General features: G+C 35.5%; 1 protein-coding gene across 9 annotated transcripts in view; it reads left to right on the top strand.

The window, feature by feature from the left end:
- cadpsa (Ca2+-dependent activator protein for secretion a) overlaps window positions 1–25,518 on the top strand; it is a 366,374-nt gene that overhangs the window by 207,189 nt on the left and 133,667 nt on the right. For all 9 annotated transcript variants that reach the window (XM_051921196.1, XM_051921193.1, XM_051921192.1 and 6 more), the window contains exons 8-11: window positions 716–855; window positions 5,102–5,168; window positions 9,777–9,885; window positions 19,608–19,820. In XM_051921196.1, coding sequence (XP_051777156.1) covers window positions 716–855; window positions 5,102–5,168; window positions 9,777–9,885; window positions 19,608–19,820 — 529 coding nt within the window. The remainder of the gene's footprint in view (window positions 1–715; window positions 856–5,101; window positions 5,169–9,776; window positions 9,886–19,607; window positions 19,821–25,518) is intronic.

Here is a 25,518-nt window from a genome sequence, read left to right as displayed (position 1 = left end):
ACTGTTTTCCTAGACCACTAGTTACTCTTTTTTTGCCCTAACTCATCACTACATTAACTTATTTATTTATCTCAGCCAGGACATTTTATCAGAATATGTTGGTTTCATGATTGAATGAATTGTGTTTATACTTTACTATCATTGTGTACCATTTGCTACTTACATAACTATTAATTTAGGGCTCATTCACATGCACACCCACACTTATAGAGTCACTAATTAACCCTAGCCTGACCAGACCAACACTGCCAACTGTGCTTCCGTAAGGCAATTAATATTATGAGTTAAAATGATATCAATTTTAAAACACATGGTGTATACCTAAAATGATTTTTAAGAATTTATAATAGTAATATTTTTCCTGTGAAAGAAATAGCAAATTAAATGTATTCTTGAGGATATTAACATGAATTCTCAGGTGTAAGACAACTTATTTTAAGCAGCAGAACTTCTGTTTGTATTGCACTACATAAGTGCATGTACTGAAAGTTTCCATGTGCTATACCTCTGCTAGTTTGATAATTCCATGCCCCTACTTCTGTGTGGTTGGTATTGCTTCTAGACCTTAACCCATCTTAACTCTCCTTGTCCTCTTGCAGTTTGGATTGGCTTGTTGTAATAGTTACTGCTGTCTCCAGAGTGATAAGTAAACATATTGTGCAGTGCTTGGTATCTTGTGTTAGTTTTACCATTGTAAACACTCTTATTCCCTCAGGTTGTCTTACATCCAACACCAAACAGCCCAAAACAAGCAGAATTACACAAAATGACAGTTTCCAAAAATTGCCCAGATCAAGACCTCAAAATCAAGCTTGCCATTCGAATGGACAAACCCCAGAATATGAAGCACTCCGGGTAAGTCAATTATGTTAGCTGTACAGTGCATAATACTGGATCTTTTGTTGAGAGCACTGGAGATGTTTAGTGTTGAATAAGTAACCATATGTTGTAATTGTACATACCTGTAAAGCTGTATGGAAAATATGAAATTGTTTTCAATTGGCTTGATCCAATGGAGATGAGGAGATAACATTAGAAACACATTTTCCTTGTCCGGGAAGTGGATTCATAGATCCCATTACCTTTAGCTTATGGCTAATCTTGACATGCTTTTTTTTTGTAAAGTTATTGACTTTTCCTGGTCAGGGTTATTGTGGTAGCATTGAATGCTTAACAGACCAGACATCTGTTCTTAGCAAACTTTCCACCTTCTTTTGGAAAATTCAAGGACACGTTCAGGCTAACTGAGAGATATCATTATTTTCAGTGTATGTTGGGGTCTGCCCTAGACCTTCTTGTTGGACCATACTTTGTACAGCCCCGTAAGGAGATGCCTGAGGCGATCCTATTAGGTCCAACCACCTCAACTGGCACCTCTCAGTCTCCCTGTGTTACTTAACTTAACCCTTTAAATAAGAGTAAATCCAGTAACACTGTTCATGACCCTCAGTTCAGCCGATAGTGTGGCCCATTTCTAGTTTGTGTGCTTTGTATGTAAATAGTATTATGACCTAAAGGATGTCCTGAGTGGGCTTGATGTCACAGAGATGCCATGTACGCAAAGTATCAAATCTGAAAGACTCATAAACATTTTAATAATTTTTTTGACACACACAGTGATTCCTCCATGTTCCAAAGATATGCAGATTAGGTTACAATAGCCCTGGTATAAGTGACTGTTGGTTTGTGTGTCTGTACCCAGAGAGGTACAGGCATTCTGACCAGAATTGTTTTCCTTCCTTGTACGCAGAGTTGATGTCTTAGGTACAGCATGGATAAACAGGCAAAAAAAAAATTGAAGGATGACATTTTTTTAATTCCTCAAAAATAATTTATTTTTATATATTGGACATCATGTAATGAGCAACATTCCAAGAGGCATTACAAATATAGAGACATAGTACAATTTAATTAATTTTTTGTGGACAGTTAGGTGTTGAACTGGTTTAAGTTTACAACATTTATTGGGGATTGAACTGAGAACCTTGTAGCATATAGTGCTACTCTACTATACCTCTTGCCTGCCATCGGAATTGTGAGACAATACTTCATACTTTTTAAATAAAATGTATATAGACCAGTTTGTGAAGGAGGATTTTAACATACACACTTCCAGCAGTGTCTTGGAACCAGCTGCAGACATACTTTATTAGATCCGTAGATATAGAAATGTGAAAGGTATAGATGGACAGAAAACAGCAGTTAGTCATTCAAGTGGCTTTGGAATTATTCTAATCAAGGTCTCATCTCTGGCATGCATGTTTATTACTGCACCTTCAAAACCATATGAAATACTCACTTTGACATGTCCTGCTTCTAGTTACATGACTTGGTGATATCAAAGTTGTTTGTCAGAGATGACCTTTGTCCTATATTCTTGTATTCTATTTTCCAGATACTGACAAATTTTTTAATGTACACATCTTATAGCATTTGGAAAAAAATTATAACACAGTGATAAATTCTGCTTTGTTAAGTGCTACTCAAATTACATTTCAGATGACATTTTTCTTTTCCATGGGATGTCCTGAAGTGTTTTTTTTTTTTTTTTTTTTTTTTATACAAAGCTGAATTTCTTAACACTTTTCCCTTAAGGGTTTGTTAATATCCCTCTTGTTGATTTCCCATGCTTCCACACGTACGCCTTTCCAGCTAAGATTGGTTTTATGAGATAAGCTTCTACAGGGGAAACAGAAGAAATGTTCCTCTCCGCCTGCACGAACACTTGGGCCTGCACGGGCTAGCATTACGTGGTATATATTGCAAGTCTATACCTGAGGAAACTGGTTAAAAACCTAAAACTTTCATTACATTGGTTAATACTTCAATTATAACAGAGACGTTTTCTCATATTGTGCTTAATAGATGTTTAAAATGTTAATAAAGGTTATAGCATGTAAACGTTTATGAATCAGCCTATTAAAAATTCAGATTATTCTTAGTGATCCAATCTTTCAAAATAACGTTTAGTTTAATGAATCAATAATTTGAGATTGGAAAGTTTTTCTTAGCTATAATTTAATTTCTCAAATGTAAAATTATTTTGGTATTCTTTTATTGGTTTACTTAGCCATCGTTTCCCCCTAGTGGTCACATTATTCAACTATACATCACAGGGCCTTCACTGCAGTTTTTACTGCTGCCTCACTTGGCAACCGACCTTCAGTGGTTCAGTTTGCCTAAGTGGTCTGAAAAGGAGGGTTTATTTTGAGGAACATTTAAACAATTTAAAATCTACTTTATTTTTAAAAAACTTTTTTTACAGGAGCATAAAGTAAATATAATGTGAACAGTGTGAGAGTCAAAATTCATCCATTCAAATTCTGAACCTACTTCATCCTGCACAAGGTCTTATGGAAACTGGAGGCTATCCAAGCCAAACATGGGGCACAAGCTAGGAGCAATCCCTGGACAGGACACCAGCCCATCACAAAGAGTACACACAGACACATACACTAGGGCCAATTTAGCATCACCAACCCACCTACCCTGCATGTCTTAGAACTGTAGGTGGAGGCGCACATGGGAATGGGGAGAATTTGAATACTCATCAAAGCAGACGTGAATCCAGGTGGTCTTACTGTGAGGCAGTAGCACTACCACTACACCACCATAGTGTCAAAGTCTCACTTGAGAGAAATAATTTTCTAAACAAAAGAATACAGCAATTTGTAGGGTCATGAAGACCTTCTATAGTAGAGGTGGTAGTTCCACATTAATGAATTCTTGAAGTTCTGCAGGCTATATAAGGAGTCATCCTTCCTTTTGGCGTAGTGTAGTCAGGCATGGCAAAGTCTCAGATGATGATGCATAAGGCTGAAGAAAACAGGTTTGCAATCAGCACAGTTGGTGTTCTCCATTTTGGAAAGTTTCCCCTTTAATGTTAGTTTGGAGCAAGTGATTGATTCACTGAACAAGAGGTCACATGTGCTTCAACATAATATCTCATTCACAACCAGACATGCTACTACATCAGGTTAGACAAAAACAAACAGCAATCCCAAATACATTGGTATGGGCTGAACCAAAAACCTATTTGTGTACAGCTTATCACCCTTCCCACTAGCCAAGGAGAAAAAAAGTTTTTGTAAAATATCTGATAATTCATAGTTTAACTTTGAAAATCATGAACCTGAAAAATAAAATAAAAAAGTAAGATATTTCTTAATAGTTTGTCAATGTCTTGTAATACATCAGTATTGTCCAGAAACCTTCGTTACTGATGCATGAAATGCCCAACAATTCTTAAATTGGAAATATCCAGTTTAAATTAACTATGTGTGAATTTATTTGTTTATTTATTTATTCAAAGTATACCACAGTGTTTCCACTATGTCTCATAGCTCTAGGAATCTGAATTCAAATTCTAGCCTGGTTACAGGTTGCATAAAGTTTACATAGATAGATACTTTATTAATCCCAAGGTATGTGGTGTGTCCATATCCATGTTGCTTTTCTTCCCATTCTCATTTCCATAAATGTCAAATTGATTGCCGACTCTAAATTTGCCTGGTGTGTTTGTTTACATGTGTGTATCCTGTGATGGACTGGCACTCTTTTCACAGTTCTTGTTAAGTGCCGACTGCTTCATGGGTGAAATGTGTGAATTCAAGAGTTTTAGGTTATTTTATTTAAAAATGTTTAGTTTACTGTTTGTGGTTCATGTGCTGCACACAATTATTCAGGTTATCTCCCATCTTACATGGGAACGTCTCATTATTCCCCCAGAGAGATTAGAGGAGTTGATGGGGAAAGGGGACATCTGAGTGTCTTTGTTTAGCCTGCTGCCTCTGAGACCCTCATTGGATAAATGATAGAAAACAGGTGTCTGGAGGGGTGTTTTCTAGTGGTCAGTTTGTACTGTTGTTATCAATTTCTGTGTATGTTGTACTGCTTTATCACAAAACTTGCTGAAACAACAGAGATGCATTGCTGAAGTTAAACTGAGGACATCTCTGGTATTTTTGTTGTGGAGTTCCCTCTAGTGGATGGTATAGAACCTGCATTGCCAATATGACTGCTTTTGAAAACTCTCTGAACATTTCTAAAAAATAAAGGGTGGAGGATGAAATCATTAAACATATTTATACATTTTTTGCAGATACCTATGGGCAATTGGTAAAAATGTGTGGAAGAGATGGAAGAAGAGATTTTTTGTCCTTGTTCAGGTAATTTAATTTGTTGATTCATAATGAAACCTCCAAATTCAACATAGACTCCACAGATGAATTATGATTCTGACTTTAATTTTCTTTACCATTTTTCATTTTTAGTTACTAGAACAAGTCATACATCATACAGTTTGTAATAAAGAAATCAATTAATACAACAATAAATGGGGGGGGGGGGGGGGGGAGAATTAAATTAATGGTTTTTCACACTTTCTTTACTGGTGTCTTCAGTCGATGACCAAATTGAAAAGCTTTTGGAAATACTTTGTTTATTCCAACTGTGGGTAGCTTTACCTGAATTAGGCTGCTACTACCACATACTCACTTATTGACTGAGGCTTCACCCAGATGTTAGGAGAAGCTTGGTGGAAAAAAGACCCATAAAGGAAAATTAACATTAGATATGGTGTAAAAAAGAATATTGACCATAGCCAGGGAAACTAAAATATGGGGAAGAAAAAGTGATATAATAGAGTTGGGAAATATTCCAAGGGACAGACGACTAAACAGAAGGAAGTAACTGGGTGTAGGTCTCCAGAACATATTAATAAAAGTGCCTGAAGGCTGGAAAAGACATGGTTGACACAGAGGAATTTTTATAACATAGAAATACTGAATCTGGGAAAAGTGTTTTCATTATTAAAGGCAGCATTTTAACAAAGAATAGCATTCTGCAGTTTAATGCCAAGTTTCCAAATTCAGGTTTCTGTTACAATATTTCAAATCTTTATTCAAATAGAACAGCATGGTCTGAGTTGTCTTCCTAAATATAATTGGTCTTGGAATGCTAGCCCCACTTTACTGCATAAGAAAGCTACTGATAAAGAAGAGGTCCGCTGCACAAAGATGTGGCCCCTCAAGACTCGAACGGCTCTGTAAAGGACCTTTTGTAATTAGTTGAGCAGTGACAAATCAAAAATGTGTACAGCCCAGCAGCTTTGGATCTTTGGATGATCATATTGAAGGCTTTTTGTCTCCTGGTTGCCTATTGATTGAAGTTAAAGAAGAAACCTTTTCACTCTGATGACATCATCTGAACTTGCTGCCTGCCAGTTCATCTGAGGACATATCTAATGTGAGTATGTGGTTTTGGTGAATTGGAGAGATATGCTCAATGGGATCATGTAATTTCAATGTCGCCCTTAATCAGGTGAGGAGTTCATTTTGGAAGACTGCAGCTCAGAAATCTGTTTGCATTATTACTTTCTTCTTTTAGTGCACTCGTTTTTGCCATGTTTTTCTCTGCTATAATCGGCCAAAACAGTGAGATTTTAATTAATAGCTGTTATTCCCTTCTAAATTGTAAGATTTGTGAATCGTGACTGGTCATGATGATCTGAAGTGCAGTAAGCTCTTTCATTACAATGTTTTTTTTTTCAACCTTAAGAGCTGTAATTAATGAGTGAAACTCAGGCAGCAGAGTTTGAATGGTAAAGTAAATTATTTACATTTACTCCAGTATTATGCCGGTTCACTGCAACCCTGTTGAGATTTGTTTGAGCAAGGATGGTTAAGCTGAGCAAGGTTTGGTTAATCAAAAGCTGCTGAATGTTTTTTTTCTTTTTGTATTGCTCATTCCTAATGGAAGAGGGAAAGGATTTCTCCAAATTATAGAGTGTGTGTTAATAGAAAAAAGACAGAAGAAAACAAAACTAAGTAAGGAAGGAGTACCAGAGCTAAACAGACTTCTACTATGAAGCATTATGTGTCTCCTGCATTTTTGTTGTTTAAATGAATTTGTATCAGTAAAGCTTGGCTGTTCACTTAAACATGGAGAGAGAACCTGAGATAGCAAAAACTAAACCTGTAGCACCAGTACACTCTTCATTTGTATGTGGGGTAATAGTTCTTCATGAGTAATATATAAGCAGTATAATAAAATTATATAGTTATATAATACCAAAATAGGCAGCTTTTAAATATTTTTATGGTTTGGAATAAAATTTGTAACTCTGGCTCCTGATCTCTTTATTTCTCAAAAATAAACCCATTTTCTTTTTCCCCAATTATCAAAACAGTGCTTTCTTAAATGTTAATGTTGCCTTGGCAAAAGACCAAATAGAGTTTAAGTTAGCAGTATATGTAATCACCTCAAAGTCTAAGTCCAGTCCTGTTTATTAGAGGAGGAATTATTATGGAAATAGAAAGAGGGTCTGAGTGTCTGTCATAATCCTGTGGTCATTCTGAGAAGTGCTGTCAGCTCTTGTGATCATCAGCAAAGTCTTCTGCTGCACTTTTATTGCTGGTCTGGGGGACACATGACTGGAAGGGATAGGTCTACCTAGGACCTTTGTGGGTGACTCTGGTTTTAATGAACTTCCTGACAAACTCCAAGGGTGTGTACAGCACAGCAGATACTGTGATGCCTCCTGCAAAGGATACAGAGAAGGCTGTGATGCTCTTACAAGTTCTCCAATCTCTTAAGAGGAGCTTCTTCTATGTTCCTTGCACTTTTTTTGTCAAATGAGGCATATGAACTATGACAATCCAAAAAATTTGACTCTTATATAATACAAGTAACATATTGTATACCATAACATACTCCCAGTAAAAAAACAAAAAAAATCACAAAAAAATAAGTAACAGCCTGAAACAGTACCCCAATTTGTGTGAAAGCCAGTGCACAAAAAGTGATTGTAGAATAGAAATAGTGAATGACAAAACCAGAGCAAATTAACAGTTCATTTACCTAGGAATGCTATTTTGTGGAATACTGATGGTTTTAAAGGTCAGAGAACACACAAGTGTTACTAATTCCTCATTTTGTACTTCAAGAAAAAATCTTAAATTATGTATTTATTTATTTTATTTACTGGGTTGCCATCCTGTTTTTCCTGCAGCGGCCACCTTTTTGTGGTTCAGTTAAACAATGAGGCAAGTCATTGTGAGGAAAGTAGCTTCTATCACCACTCATTGTGACATTGTTAATTTGACACTTTTTAAGCCAGCTTCAACTGGGGAACAATGAGTGAATATATTTAGTTTTCTGTTTACTGATTTAGTGCTTTGTTTCTTGGAATGAGATTTTTGCTTTTGACTTTATTTTGCCTTTAAGATTTTGACCCCTGCTAGTTTTCTGTTTCATTTTCATCTCCTGATCCTTTTTGCCATGCCAATCACTAAATACATGTAATTTATTATTATTATTATTTGGTGTTTAATATGTGATATTAGTTTATATTCAGTGTTACATATTTGATCTTCTTCTGTGCTATTATTCCTTTTGTATCCATTCAGACATATGCACTAATAAAATACATTATTTTTATTGTTGTTATTATAAACTAAACTGACTTCCTGCCCTCCCCTTCATGGTGCTACTTTCTTTCTGGTGCCATTAGAATTATATTTTTACCTGTTCACCTACACTAAGGTGTAGAGGAGCTACCTTAAATGCCAGTATATACTTTCTTTAATTGTATAATCCTTAATGAGCTTTACCCAGTGACTCCTTGGTACAATCTCTGCTCAAGATACCACCTTGTCATTCAGTGAACATGCAGTTGTGATGCCTGTGGGCATTTTAATTTTTATTTTCATTTTCAAATCAGCATCTTTGAATATTTACAGATGTTCTCACATCAAAAACACTTTGCAAATGGATTAAAAAAAAGGTGTTAAAATATAACCGCAGTATTACATAGTAGCCACTGTGTGTCACCAGAGTACCAAATGAAATGAAGTCTTCGGCTCTTTGGCAGACCAGAGGATTAATAAATCAACTTTAAGGTGATTTGCCTCTTGCCTGAAGTACAGTAGGACTGAGTATTTCACCCAGAAAATATGTCATCATGTTCTTCATTTGATGGCAATCATTTATTCCAAGGTTAAAGAACAAAAATCTTGATTGGATATTGACAGACATTGCTAATGTCTTCATATTGTGTATTTGCTGAAGTGCACATATCACCCAAAATAACAAGGTTATTTAGAAGTCTACAATGCATGAAGTCATAACAAGCAATGTCATTTAAAATCCTTTAACTCTCAGTTTGACAGAAGGTCACTAGCTGGTGGGATTTTGCATCCTTTGCTCTCTGTTATAACAGCTTTTTAGTCCTTGACAGTCTCCAACTTTAACAATGAATATGGTCTGGGGCCTTGATGTGGCCTCTCGTCATCCCAAAGGCTCTCAGAGCTAGTGAGTTCTATTCTTGCCCTACAGCTTGAAAAGCTTCCATCAAGAACATGACATTGAATTTATCATGTCAGAAAGGCCCATGCCAAGGAGTGAGAGCTGCCACTTACGGCAGAGGTGACGATTGCACTGATGGCCAGGGTTTTAAAATTTCCTTAATATGACTGGCACCTAGCAGTCCAGCCTGCATCGTTTGTGACAGTATGTCACTCTTAAACTTGTCTGGCCTGAATGACATCGCTCTCCAAGCATCAGGCCCTGCCACTGCCTCATGCTGACAGTCCTGCTTGCTTTCTTATTTGTGGATGCCATTTTAATTCTTTGAAAAGGAGATTTTTCCACCCACCCCCATTTAGGCTCAGTTCATCTGGAAGGTGTTTCCATGCGTTGTTAGCTTGGTTAATGCCATACTCTTGTCTTATTTCAAGGACTCTATGCTGATCTAATTTTTTTCTTGTTTTCTGTAGGTCAGCCAGTATACATTTGCTATGTGCAGTTACAGAGAAAAGAAAGCAGAGCCACAGGAACTGCTGCAGCTTGACGGGTATACAGTGGATTACACAGATCCGCAGCCAGGTAAGAAGTGCTGCTCCAAGGGAGCGTCATGTATAGTCACTTTAAACCACTTTCCATGGGGTAACGTGTGAAAATACTAGGCTGACATTAATTTTAGTCAGGTTTATTTCTTCATAAATATATCCATATCTATATACACGGTATTTTTTTTAATAATGAGATGTGAAGTAGTAAAGCCAGCTTTTGGCATAGCCTAACCATTTTACTACAGCCATAGGCCATTTTTTCCCTTCTATTTAGGTTCCCACCTTATGCCAAGCTGTTATAGCCACTGGCTCCCCATAACATTAAACTAGATAATCAGGTTGGAAAATGGATGTTTCCTGATTTCTTTCTTAATATCCCACCAGCAATATATTTCTGTACCTTTCTCCGTCAAGTTAAATGAGCTACCCAGAGTGCTGACTTTCTTCATTTAATAGAGATACAAAATAGTTTTTTTTTTTCTATTTCATTCATTTAAACTCTAGAATGATTTGTTGACACATAAAAATAACTACTTTTTAAGGTTCAGACACAATTTATATGTATCCCTTTTCATGCAGAAAATGGCACACCTGGCCAAGGCAACTGCACACCTAGCAACACCAGTTACATGCTAGGACTGAATGATTTCATAGAGAAGAGGTAGTAGTTGGGAAAAATATCAACAAAAGAACAAAAAAAATTCTATATAACCAAACAAATAACACTAAATGTGTTTAGAAACTTAAAGCATGATAGACATATCATAAGATGTACAGAAGACTGGATATTTTCAATGTGATTCTTTATAAGTGTCTGTAGTTTTCTGTGTGAAAAATATTTTCTTTTAGTTAGATTTCACTTGTCTATATGTTGAACTGGCTTTTGTTAAGATGGGGCCTGCACTCCACCAGGCCCCTCCCACCTGATTTATCCATCCATTACCAAAACTGTTTAATCTGTTCAGAACATTTTTCATAATAGTGCAATTGGCTAAATGCTCATGTTATTTACTTGAGATGGTCCTATTTTGTGATACTGCTAAAAGCTGCAGACATAACATACATTACTTGTTTGTTTTGTTACTGCAGATGATTCACTAAATAATGGCAGAATAGGTGCTCTTGGGGATAAAAGCTAAGTCTTTTGGTGAACTAGATGAAAATGTAAGAGTTTGCAAAGATTACATTTTGTACTTAGTTCATTCTTCCCCAAGAAATGTATTCTGTTTTTGTGAAGTTGTATCTCTTACTGAATTCTTGCTCTATCAAGGTTGTGCATAATGTTACTTTGTAAATCAGTAGGCTATTTCTGATTGACAACTCTAATTTTGTCCCGTGTGAGTGAGTTTGGTTGTGTGTGATCAAGTACCCCAAAATGATCTGGTGACCCATTCAGGTCTGTTTCCCATTTTGCCCTTAGTGTTCAAATTCAGCAATCTGTTTAAGTAAGAGTCTCTGGAACTTTCTGCACATTTTTTGGGGCTCTAAATTTTACTTCAGCCATTAGAGGCACCTGCTGGTAATTATCGAAGTTAAATGCAGGTCTGTTATACAAACATATAATACATATATGCATAGTTTACTTCAAAAATTAAATTAACGTAGTCAAAAACGTTTATTTCTGCAAAACATGATCACACAATTCACTGTTTATTAGAGTGTAATTATATCATTAATTTGCTTTATGTTGGCAGTACTGTTTCATTTAAACATTCCTTGGCTCCTCTGAAATAGTGTGATCTGACCTTAAAATGAAAGTGTGCTGATAATAAGTTTTATCTATTTATTATTTCACAGAATTTTTTTATTCTCTGCCGCAGCCATGACTGAGTAAAATGAAGGCACTTTTTGCGTGGGAGAAGTTTAAAAAGCAGACAGGAGTGGGCATAAAAAGATCAGTCCTTTGTTGCATATGAATAATTGACAATTGTTGAAAAATTTTCATTTTGATATTATCATTTAAGCGCTAAAAGAATACTGATAATATGACTTGACTTTAACATAATGACAGAGGTAGGAAAATTTGGCCAATAACTCATACTGCAACAGCAGTAATTAAAATGGCAAAACAACACATTTTGAGAGAGCCTATTAAGACCACCAAGTATCCCCAAATTATAAGGTTAGTTATAAAATTAGCGCTTCTGGTCCTCTCTGGAAGTTCACAGGTCAACAATTGAATTAAGTTACTATTAGTCACAGTATACTTTTTATGGTCACCAGCAGCTGTATGTTTTTGATTAATACAGAAAGTCTTCTTTTCCACCTGTTTTGTCTGTTCTTTTTTGAATTTATAGTTATGTTGTAATTCTATATTTCCTTTACTTTTTAAACTGTGTTTGTGCTTGAATTTTTAAAACGCAAATTGAGTGTCGTCAGAGGTTACAGACTGTCGTTTAATTTTTGAATAACGAATAACTAACCCAACGACCTTGTGGATGCATGTTTTTCCAAAGGGCTATAAACCGTTTGGCTCTTCAAAGACAGTGAGACGCCTCTAGTTATTTTATTTATTGTTCTGGAGTCTGAGGACATAATATAATCAGTTTTTTTTCAATTCACTGGCTACTATGTCTCCCTTGACTTACTATAGGTGACATTGATTTAAGCTTTGTGCTGTGAGCTACAACCACTTTACCACCAAGTGAAGATTAATTCAAATGAATACATTGTTATGACTAAATCTTTAACCATATTTAAAGTGCAACTGGACAAATTGAGAAATAAATGCTGTGGTATAAATTACAGTTGCAATCAGTGAAATGTTGAAAAGGTCAGACTTGGGGCATAAGATTTAGTACCCTGGCAGTGGTAAATCTTGTGGCCATGCCACCAATGGTGCCATTTTCCCAAGTTAAAGTACTCCAAGGTGGTTAGAGAAAGGTCAATGGGAGACAGATAAGATAGTGTCCTTATTCACTCAGTTTGTTAGGAAGTGGTGGCACTGAAGTATGGCATAAACCCTACTGAAAAAATAACTGTTAGCCATACAGTGAAATAAAGAAACCAATACTGTATATGCAACAAAAACAAATAAGGCATAGGTTTTAAAATAAAATATATGAATAAATGTAATACATTTTGCTCTAAAGCCATTTTGGTTATGGCCCGTGGATATGGTTTCAGGGTCAGTTTTTTACCCTTAGTTCATAAGTGTAATCAGAAGCTACTTGTACTAACTTTCTGTGTATACTTGAATTGTGTTTTTTTTTATCTATTGTATGAGGTTGCATTCATTGTCAATGCTGTGTTTATTGTTTGTTTGTTTTGTATTAGTGATTCTAGTCTATTGGAGTCATGGCAGTAAGCACCTCATGATCATAAATGTAATGATCTTCCAATCAAACCTTTTGCTTGAAATTTTTAATTGTAATCTTTCTTGTCAGTGCTTCCTATAAAGATACAGTTGTAATAAGCCTGGGTTACATACAGAGGACAGTTATAATGGATAGAAACATGTTTAAGTTAAAGAGGTGAAATTTACTATGAGAAAATTAAAAAATGATTCTTCACTGTCCATCCTCATTAGTATTGGTCAAACTCGAGGATGCTGGCAATATGAGCTGGGATGATGAAGCTGATGTTTATCTCAATTTAACAGAAATTGACAACATTCAGGCAAGAAAAGAACTTTAATTGTCCTCTACAAGCCAAGCAGAGCGGTTGGCTCTGAGGCTAAGGATCTATGCTGGTATTCAGAAGGTAGCCGGTTTGAATCCCCATCACTGCCAAAAGAGATCCTACTCCACTGGGCCCTTGAGCAAGACCCTTAACCTGTAATTGCTCCAGGGGTGCTGTACAATGACTGACCCTGCGCTCAAACCCCAACGGGTATGTGAAAACTAACAAATTCCTAATACAAGAAATTGTATAAAGCAAAATAAAGAACAAAAAAAAAAGCTAAAAAAGCATGACGGTCATTATAGGTAGATTTCTGACAAATCATAACAAGAGGAGAAATCTTCTGACATAAAATATTCAGTGACTAATATTCTCCATTAATTTAATAATTTACTATTATCCTAGAAATTTCTGTTGAATATTCTGCCCAAATATATGTTTCAGTCTTTTACTTACCCTGTTTTATTTGTTTTAATGGCAGAGAAAAATCTGAATGAAGAGAATGACAAATTTAACTGTTAGTGGGACTAAACCATGGATTAGCTGGAATATTATTAAAAGGCCCTGTAATGAAGCTACTGCACATTGCTGGTAAAGTGATAAATAACTAGATGTGAGGTTTAAGATTCACATCAGTTATTGACAGGAAAGGCACAGGATGCTTTTAAATCTTGAAATAATTTTATGTAGTTTTGTGGCAATTTTTCTGGATGTTTCTGAAAGTGAAGAAAAATCCTGAAGAACAAAGTGGGTGTAGGTGATGTTCTGATGCCTTATACTTTTTTCAGTCTTTGAATTTACACAAGTAGAACTATGAGTCAGCTGTCAGTGTGACATTGTATTTATACCATGGTACTACAAATATGATCCATTGTAGCCCCGATCAGTTACATCACAAGGTGTTTCTTCAACTGCAGTTTTATTTCTGTAATATTCATTTAGTTTTACTTGCACAGAAGTGACGCCACCTCCACAAAAGTATAAATGCCACCTCTCATAAATTACCTGTTATGGCAATCTCTTTCCATCCATTTTTTTGAAGCTATCGATGTGAAAAAAAAATCATTGGAACATTTAGCCTATTTGAAGATGAAAACATTTTATCAAATAAATAAAAAATGATGAACAACTTCTTCCAGCCCCTCTCCTCTCACTCACAGTACACTTTACAGAGAAATCATTTGATAAACAGTCTGACATGGAAACTATAAGCTAAATTTGCACAACTGAATTTACATTTTATAGCATATGTAGGTATGGAAGCAACAGTGAGATTCTAGTCAAGCAGCAAGCAGACAAATTAGATTGAAAGAGTGCTTCAGTGATACTGAAATACAGGGGTGTGTAGTTTGTACACACTAAGAAAAGTAGTGTTGAAACATTCTCAGATTTAGGACAAATATGGTGAGAATTTAAGCCATGCTTATCATATGTAATAGTTGTCGAAACAGTTGTTCCTTTAACCATTATAAGGATTGGTGGTGTTCATTGCAGCTGGGAAGCTTTTTCTGCCACATGACTCTTTGGTGTTATGCTGTTTCCCCTTTTAGTTTTTGAATAAGAAAGTTATGAGTGATCAGACTGTGTACAAATCCAGAATTAGAAAACTAACTGGGCTGCTGTTCATTGCATTCAGATAATTGTATCTGAGAGACTGCATTACATTCACCAACACACCTTTCAAATATATGACGTTAAAAACTAAACTATTCATACAAATTTAGTATTTGTAGATTTGTATTCAGTATGCTGTTTTGTCTGTGTTGCTATAACTGCATATCTCTGATGCATTTCTGCTAACACAGTACATGTCATAATACTCTGTTACTTCAAAGCATCAAATCACTAAATACATTTTATTTTGCTATTAACAAATGGAGCAACTCATTTCACCAGTGGTGTAGACCAGCCAACTAGCCTCTTTGTTTGAAATGTGACTTGATTTTTACTTGCTACAGTTGTTGTTAGCAGTGCTGATGAGCAGTTTCCTCCTACAACCCACAGTCCTATTTGCATGACCCTGACACTACTTAGAAAATAGATGGATGCTCAGACAGATATCTGTATACAAACAATAAGAAAATGAATGAAAAGTTTCCATTCTGTTATTGGGACAGTGTAAGAGTTGGTATTAAAAAGCAATTAATACATCTGTAAGTTAAATAATTATAACTTGCATCGAGTCAGTGACATCATGCTTTCTAAATGCATGTATGAATCTATTTCTGAGCTAACTCTGGCCTTTTTTTTTAATAAATGATCATCACTGTAAGCCATTTTAATATTCAGTCTTTACTTTTTACTTTTATCACGTATTATTGTGCTTTCAGAAGTAATACAACTACTTGCAGTCACTGCTCACTGTGCTACTGACTTTCACTTTGGTACCAATACTATAAAAAAGCTAGTGCCATTATGTTTTCAGCATTTTGGTATTGACTTGATTCTGAAGTATGGATTCTTGTAATATCCCTAGTGGTGCTAATCCATTTCAGAGTATGTAGAATACCTCCTCAGAGAAGAATGTCTGCAAATTTTGCCTAAGGTGTTGTTTCTGTCCTTTACCAAATTTTGTGTGACGTCAAAACTGGATTTTGTGTTTGCATTTTCTTTATATGACACTCCAGAACAGTATCAATGAGAAAGAAATTACCATCCTATGGTTTTGCTTTTGCATTGTGGAGGAATTAATGATATAAAACAAGCATAATAAGCAAGTGGTGGATCTTCATGAGTTAAGTTTTGTATCTTGCTTTACGGCATGTGGTTTCCCAACTTCTGTGTATGTGCTTTTTATCAGTTTATGTGCTTTTGTTCCCATATTAAATAAGCAAATGTTACATTTTGGGATTGTGTATTCTTTGTACCTGAGGATTAGTCTTAGAATATTAAATATTTTTAAGCATACAGTAAAAGCTAGAGTAATTATTGTAGCCTCTCTGACACTTCTTCAAATATCCCAGATGGTTCACTTGACCTTTCAATGCTTGGCAGAATATACAAATACACTCTGAAAAATAAATCTGCAAATTTTGAGTTTCTGTAATTTGAGATCCAAATTCTGTACAATTGTCTACAAGATTCTGATTGTTTATACAGAAGGCTTATCAAACTTTAACATGCCTTCTTCAGGCTTAAGCTGGTACTGAAAATTGGAGCCAAGGTTTTGCAGGTAATAAAGCACTGACAAAAATCTGTGCTGTGTAAGATGTGTCAAAAAAACATAACTTAGTTGGTCTTATAAGCATTGCCGAAACACATTAAGAGCTGATATGGTCAGAAATCTTCCAAGGTTTTCAAAGTAGAGCTGAGTGGTGAAATGCAGAATTGGGATCTGTTCTGGAATCTGCCCCTCACCCTCCATTCACATGCTGCTGGACCCCATCCATCTTAAGTTATTTAGCATTATTCTTCAGTCATACTACTACATTTAAAGCAGAGCTGCATCTTTCCCTCTCTAAAATGTCTTTTTATGCATTCTTCTGTGCTATCATTTGTTTGGTTTCTCTGTGTTTGTGGACTTGTTCTTGTATTTTTGTTATTTACATTTGCTTCTTCTCTGTCTAATTTTAGTCAGCCTGTGGTTAGGCTTCTTTTCTCTCATTGACTTTGTTGTTTCCTTTTGTTGAGTGTAAGGTAGAAAGTCCACTACAATTAAGAAGAAGTTGGAGCCAAGATTGCCTTATTTGCATTTTATTTCCACTGTTTTTTTTTTTTTCTTAAAGGTCACTGGAACTACCCATGAAACCTTGGAGCCCCTATGAAATCTTACAGCCCCTTTTAGCCTTTCTCAGTATGTGCAATGCATACCAACCTGGAATCTCCTACAGCTACACCATGCTATTGTTAGGTTAACTGATTAGATTTCTGCCTGTATCGTCATGCTGACTACAAGACTCTGACGTATTGTTGCCCTTTTACCAACTCAGTATGACTATGTTGCTTTTATCAGTTTCATTTGTTGTAATGCGGCAAGGCTACAATAGACAAATGTACTCAATATGAGTTTTGTTATAATGCCAATTAACTACACACTCTGCTCAAACATGAGTGGAGGCAAATTTTTTGCCTTCCCATCTAATACACAAAAATCTCAGCGAGCTTCTTGCTTTATTCATGCTCTCACGTGCACTAGGGGGCGTTGTGGACTCGGGCTTACACACACACAAGCACTATGCTTTTCTATTATTATCATTTTTTAAACTGCACACACAGCATGCCTGCAGGAAATGCACTTAACTTTGTTGCTTATACATTTCGTCATGTAACACCATTACAAAAGTACCATTTTTTTAATGTTAAAGCTGGTCTGGACATAAATAAGGACCGTGGTATTTAGGCTAATTTTAGCTTATTTTAATTGCTTAATTAAGTATTATGAATATATATTATACTGTGTCTTCAAACCCACATGACTCTATATTGGATTATGTGAGTCTGAGAATGTTGCATCATATTGCAGCTGTGCATAAATCAGATCTGAGAATTTTGTGGTACTGTTTCAAGATGCTTTAAATTGATAACAGAAAATGGCAAAGTGTTTTTGAATGAACAGACACTAGTGCAATATGTAACAGAAAGAAGAGTGTAATGCTTCAGTCTGTTCATAGATTAAACTTTATATAGTGCCAGTCATAAAGTTCATCATCACAATTCATTCTACATAAAAAAGGAGGATACATTTTAGAGTAAACAGTAAATAAAGTATCTTTAAATAAGATTATAAACTTTTATTATAAACTGAAATGTACAGTGAAACAGATGAACAGTCTGGGATGACAGTATGGAATAATTAGCATTAGTACAGTTTTTACAATAGAATAATATAGTTTCAGTTGTGTCCATTTAAATGAAGAGTGAGGAGTCTTTAAGCAAGAAGTAATTATACCAATAATTAGTAAGTAGTTCCATTTGGTGATAAAATATCATTAATGAATCACTCCTTCAAGGATGTTACAGAAATATGGATTAAGTGGAGACACTTTCCCTTTGAATGGCATACTAAGCAGTGGGAAGCAATACTGTCTGGTAACAGTATTTTGAGATGTAATCACACAGCAACAAAGTTTATGTGGATATAACAATGTAATTGGAATGACATGCCATCGTGCATCCAACAATAAACATTATGAAGAAAACAAAAAATACATTCTGTGTCTGATAAACAGAAAATTGACTTTTTATACACAAGTTTCACCTCTTGGTGTATTCTTTCTTGTTAAAGAAAGACACCTGGAATCAGGTACCAGATTGCTTTTGAATCCTCTTCATTCTTAATGTTCACTTAAACGTGACTTAGAAGTATTATTTTTATTTTCACCATATTGTCTAAAACCATGTTGATGTATTTATAATATTCCTCTTTCATTGTTTTATGGCGATACCGTGTTCTCCGGCCACAGGGATTGCTTCCTTCTTGTCAGAGGCCTGTGTGCACATCAAGGAGAGCCCTTGACATGCCCTAGAAAAGTGAGGACTTGGTCAATGTGTTTATATAAAGATGTTGCCTGAAGAGGTGGGTCTTGAAGTATATCCAGGAGAATTTTGGACCTTAATACAAAGTTCAGTGTACAGCTTGGGAGAAGCATGAAGTCAGTGAGGTGATCAAAATAAAGGTGTAGTGTGGTGGTAGTAATGGACCCCAGCCTCACACTTGTGCTTGGCCACTTCAGAAATGCAGTTTCCTCTGAGCTGTCACTCTTAATCAGCAAGGTGGAGAGGTTAGCAGCACGTGTCTTTGTCAGTATGAGATATTCGGTTAGGACAAACTAAGGTGGTTGGAAAGATAGGAAGTATAACATTAGCAAAGGTTGAGAGATTCAGGTAAAAGCAAAATATTTACTTTAATTTCTTTTGGGCAGAGGCAGAGTCAAAGTCAAGCAAAGGTCAAAATACCAATACGTGGGAAGAAGTAAATTGTTAAAAGACGAGAACAAAAGACAAAATTCAGAAAACCATGACCAAGTCATTTAAGTCACATAAAATAATAGAAGCAAAAAAGATTGATTTAAATGGAAGAACTGAAGAAACAATGCTTGAATGCCACCTAACTGAATTGAGGAACAAGGGTAAAGGTCAAGGTTATACCTGACTGCCAAGTTTTCAGATAATTACTTTTTTGCTTTTCTTTTTCAGGTTTGGAGGGTGGCAGAGCCTTCTTTAATGCTGTCAAAGAGGGTGACACGGTGATTTTTGCTAGTGATGATGAGCAAGACCGCATTCTTTGGGTCCAAGCAATGTACCGTGCCACGGGCCAGTCCCATAAACCTGTACCACCTACCCAGGTCCAAAAACTGAATGCTAAAGGAGGAAATGTTCCTCAGCTAGATGCACCCATTTCACAGTTTTGTAAGTAACTTCCTTGTAATTGAGCCGCCGCGTTTTCTTTATTGCTGTGCATTTCTCACTTGAAACGTGTCATCTTGCAACTGAATACTTTGTGCCTTGGCTGTTTCAAATCACTGCTTTGTGTCTGAATGAGCCTTTTTATCATTCCATGACTTATCACTAACATTTAAAAAAAGGACATGCTATAGCACTCAAACTTTGATTCTGCTTAAAGGTACAAAATGATAATGAAAAATTCAGGGCCAGATGTATCTCTCAAGAATCTAAAGGCACTGGAGGTTTTGTGCCCAATTGTTGATTCATCAAGACATCACAATTTGCTTCCCACACTCAATAATTCAGTAATATTATTACTAATAATAATAAATTCAGGGCCAGATTTACCACTTAGACCTATAGACACAGGTGTTTTAGTGAAAAATCTTTGTCCTATACTGTACAATCACTGTGTCACACACCTATATGACATGTCCTGCTCCACTGATAAATCTTGTCCAATTTCAGTAATAATGTTAATAATGAATCCATGGAAGAACTTACCACTTAGGGGTCTCCAAGCATAAATGTTTATCTGTTAGCCTTCATGACAGAGTCTCAGCACAACTCTGCATACGTATTTCGACCTCCTCTATACACCATACCACGGACTTCATTAGTTTTTTCTCATCTTGACTTAATATTCCCCATCCTCAAAGGACAGTTGACTATTGTACTTTTTAAATACTATCATATTGGGAGCAATAACCATTCTGACAATTACAATGACCCGGTTACACTAAAAATCACATGACAGGTCACTCTTTGTTGATTTATGTTTCTCATTGCTTATTGGCTCCTTGTGCTTAATGTTTAATTCTTTTCAAGTAGGATATTGTCACATTGGAGATAGCATATGTTAATTTACTTGATTACAAATGCAACCGTTTTTTTTTTTTTAAAATGAAGAACATTTTTGGCACAGTTTCTGCCAAATGCCTTGGCAATTCTTCAGGGGGTTGGTGTCACTGCGATACTGCTAGTGTGTTAGATACATCACCTATTGGTCATTGCCAGCCTTAAACTGAAGAAACAATCATCAAGTGGCAAGTTGCCTCACATGCCTAAATCGTAAATCTGGCCCTGAATGAATATCATTTTTCACCACTGGTTGTATCTGGTGTTCTTAATATCATTCCCAAAAATGAACAATTTTGCTGTGAGCAGTACACCTTTAAGCAGTATATTGATCTTTTTTTTTTTTAAATTAATATGAAGGTAAGAATGTCTAAAGGAGTGCCACTTTTGTACATATCAGATAGTTGTTTACTATGTTTAATTGGATTGATAGGAATATTCATTTTTCTACTTAAGGGCATAATACTTATTTCTGTATTATTTATTTCAATTTTATGTGGCATCAGAGATTTTTTGTCAAAACCATAAAAAGTCATTGTGCATAATAATGAAAGCCTACAATAATAGATCCTGCTATTCATGTGAAATAAATGACTTCTTGGCGTGCATTTTAACTTTTCGCAAGTTTGTGCTAATTGAATGAAGTTTAATTTTATTTATTCCATACCAAATGCCTAATGAAAAAATAAATATTTTCATATTGACATCCATTTTTCACATTTGGTTGCTTTTCAATGAAAGCGACAGCAATAGTAATAAAATGAAGCTGTTATATTGTATTTTTTTTTTTGTTTTTGTTTTTTGTTTTTTTAAATTAGCTCAGTGGGTTTGGAAGAAAAATCCTTTGATTGTTTACAAGAATGATGCACTGCGATTTTTTTTTTCCTTCAAATAATTTACCCGTCTAGTTTCACTTCTGAATGAATAAAATGTGTTTTTGACTACCCTTTAAAAAAAGAAAAAGGAAATTAGCTACATAAAACACAAGATATTTCAAGTAACACTCAAAGGATAACAATGAAATGCATTATTTCAAAATATAAATTCTGTGTTGTTTGTTTTTTGTGAAGTATTTTAAACTATATATGATTCTGTTTAAATGGTTTTCCCCGGCCCAATCAATGGCACTCAGATGTTGCCAACTTCTCAAAACCTCTTTGCTGAAAGGCAGCTCTTATTAGATTATTCAATGATTGATTCTTGTTTCCCTTTTTTTGGTTTGATTTGCTTTCTTTTAACTTGTTTTCTTTCTTTCTTTAACTTGGTCATTTTGAGTGTCATTGTCTGGCAAGGGTGATGGCAGTTTTTCTCTGTGCTGCAGACGATTTCTTCAAAATACTGGCTTCAAGCCCCTATTTTCTTTATATATCAAGTTTTTACTGCAAGTGACGTGCATAAAAGTCTTAATTTTGAAGGAGATGAACTCACAGTAGTCAAACAAACTTCAAAGAAGTTATGTATTATGTGCAAATGTGTCAGAAATGAATTGTGTTGTTATATTAAAAAAGGTCTTTGGCTATCAGCTTCAACCACATTTCACAAAGTACACAGTAATACAGTCCAAATAAACACAAGATGAAAGGGTTAAACATCCAGAACACATTTCTGTCATTTCAGGCTTGTTGGGTGGCTGGAGCCTACCCTGGCACCATCAGGCAATATGCACTTCGCAGAGCACAATCACTATTTTTGGACTTGTTTAGATTCAGGAGTTTCTCTAAAACATACCCCTTTTCACTATAAGAGACCAAAGTGCCCAGAGGAAGCCAGCCTGCATATTGACAGAATGTGCAAAATCCACACATGCAACGACCAAGCCAGGAATTCGACCTGAGTTTCTGGAGTGTTGAGGTGGCAGCATTACCAACTCTGACAACCATGTGTTATACAGAGTAAGTCCCTTCAAAATATGCACACAGTGCAAAAATTGCCTGCATCCATCTCAGAAAAAGAAACGTTTAATTTAATATATATAATACACTGGGGTCAATTGATAGATAGCAGAGAAAATGATACAACAATTTAATGAAAAAAATAAGCATTTACATATTATTAATTTTTCAATGAAAGTAACAGCAATAGTAATAAAATAAAAGGCAAAAGTATGAAAGGCCTTTCTTTTAGCGTATTGGTGGGGAAAAAAGGTCACTGCATGTTGTGCTACTATTTTCACTTTTGAATTCTTTTTTATATTTTGGTGCCTGCTTTTGTAAAGTTGTGAACAAATGTACTTATTGTGAGGTATCTTAAAATTTTCATGATATCTCAACATTACTTCAAACATTTAAAAAACATTAATTTATTTAATGTTAAGATTTCTCAAAATGATTTCCTTTATATTGAGATATTTTAAATGTTATTTGAGGTATTTAAAGAGATGGTGCTTCTGAAAATATAAAATTTAACATGACGTAATTGTAATTGTTTAAAAAGATATGTGTGAGATCTTAAAATGCAGAGGAAAGTATAATGAGATGATGTAAAAATTGGACTGTTGAAATCTTCTAATTGACTATCATTTTTTTCAAGATATCTTAAAATGAACTGAATCAAAAAAAAATCTGAACTGTATTTTAATGTATAACAGGGAGCCTCTCTTCAGTGTTAAGATACATGTTAGATCAGTAATTGACTGTGACTTACTGAGTCTCGTGTCACAGATATGGGTAAATTAGCAGACAGATGACATTATCATTATGATGAGCACACACAACCAATCAGCTCTTGCCTCTTCTCAGTATTTTTTTCTATATGGCTAGTGACAGTGCTTCTAGATGGAATGAGACACCCTTGGCTCTAAGTAACTGATTAGCTGTTTTTGTGTTTCAGCAGAAAATTGCAGAGTTTGCAGGTTAACTTTGTCCCATTTTCCTGATAGTGCTCCCAAAGCTAAATACTACAGAGCTGAAGAAAATTATAGACAAAAAGAAACTAGAGCAAATAAATCTACAGTACACTCTGAAATGGGTTGCCAAAGCAAGCCAAAATTGGAAATTAGCAGTGCTTTCCAAATAAAATCAAAAGAGCTAATGCTCTTTCCCTATTTTTAGCCATCTTTTATACAGAGACAAAATAGTCTCTATGGTGTCAGAACCTAACTCATGAGTAAGCTGTATATCAAAAGAGTATCATGGCCATTTTGGTTCCCAGGAATAATTGTACATCTTAGGGGTATAAGCAACAGTGATACTTGTTTAAAGTTAGTCAAGTTTTAAACATACAACAGAGATTGGGAAGTGATTCAGCTTGTTAAGAGAAAATCACTACCTCAGCAAATTGAGAAGTTATTTATTTGCATTTGGTCTGCTAGTATAACAACACAATTTCTACATTAATAGGCCTAAGCTTCTAAAGAAGCCAGTCACAAAACGGTAAAAACAAAAGTGCAGCTTAGCACTTTGAGGTCCAGTATCATTTTTTCCTTTCCATTACTCTTCTTACTTATATTTTTGCTGTTCTGTCTGCTAACAGTAGCCGACATGATACATTTTCCCACTCCTAGACCACACAGAGTATGGAATGCCAGTTCTTCTCCGTTCAAGGTCTTACACAAACCCATATTCAGTTATTTCACTCCAATTTAGAGTTGACTTTTAACATTATAGTCTTTTAAACATCCAGAAATAGTAAGAGTACATGGAGATAACAAAATTAAATACAGTCAATGTGTAAAATTCTATAAAAGGCTGAAAATCTAACATAGGTGCCTAGAGGTGTGAGCCTAGCAATGTTTACTTCCCAGTTCCATACTATTTATGTCTAAGTATCTGTGGTAACTCAAGGAGACATTTTCCTCATAATAGAAAAGTACACTTTCTCCATTCTATTATTGGTAGGAAGACCATTTTCCCTTATGCCTCTATTTATTTCTCACTTGCATATTTTATAAATGGTTAAGAGCAAGGGTCTCAAACCTTTGACGGCCTGTGGTAGATGCTGCTTTGTTCCAGCTAGCTTATATTCAGATCATTTCAAATGCTCAGAAACAGTTGCACATGATGGCATTGTGGTCATTGGCTTCTTGCATGCCAATGCTTGTGTCACATGTCTTCAGTTTAGATTTTCTTTGGCTCTCCTAAACTATTAATGTGTAATTAAGGAAGGAATCCAATATCAAAGAGTCATGGAACACCTAATATATTGTGGAAATGTGCGAATGAGAAGCCTTATTAAGCAAGCAGTTCCGCTGAAGTCATGAAAAAGCCTCCTCAAAAAAGGTGGCTGGAATGCCATCCTGCAGACCAATCACTGCCTAGGGGTTGGGTTTGAGAGCCTTGGCATGTAGCCTTCATATATCACATTATCTGAAAACTGCAGTCAGTTGAGGCCAAAGTCGGTTCAATCTTCTATGTTCCTAATCCACTTTTTATGCTACAGGATAAAAGTTAGATGGAAATTGTTCTAGTGGCAAAACACTCATGACAAGGCATTCATATTTTCATATAACTCAATATTGAGTTGCCCATTAACCTAAAATGTACACTGGGAGCAAAACATTTATGTGGACAAAAGATGTTAACCGCACAAAGAGAGGTCAGGACAGGTTTCTGAAGCTATGTGACAGCAGCCCAAATTGCTGTGCATCAGATAACATTTGTTTGGTGTATTTGATTATTTGTACACAACATCCTTAAGTTACAATAATTGCACACAGAAATTTAGCAACCTGGCAAATGAAACGAAAACAATACTAAAATATAACTTCAGTCTTGCTTATTATTTGTGAGGGTGAGTCTCCGGACAGTATTCAGCAGCTATAAAGTGTTTGTTTATCTCTGAAGTGTACATTTCCAAGGTTTTTCAG

The sequence above is a fragment of the Erpetoichthys calabaricus genome, chromosome 18 (assembly GCF_900747795.2).
Source record: "Erpetoichthys calabaricus chromosome 18, fErpCal1.3, whole genome shotgun sequence".
NCBI lineage: Eukaryota > Metazoa > Chordata > Cladistia > Polypteriformes > Polypteridae > Erpetoichthys > Erpetoichthys calabaricus.
The sequence above is the reverse complement of the archived record's forward strand: the minus strand, read 5'-3'. Positions and strand labels throughout refer to the sequence as shown.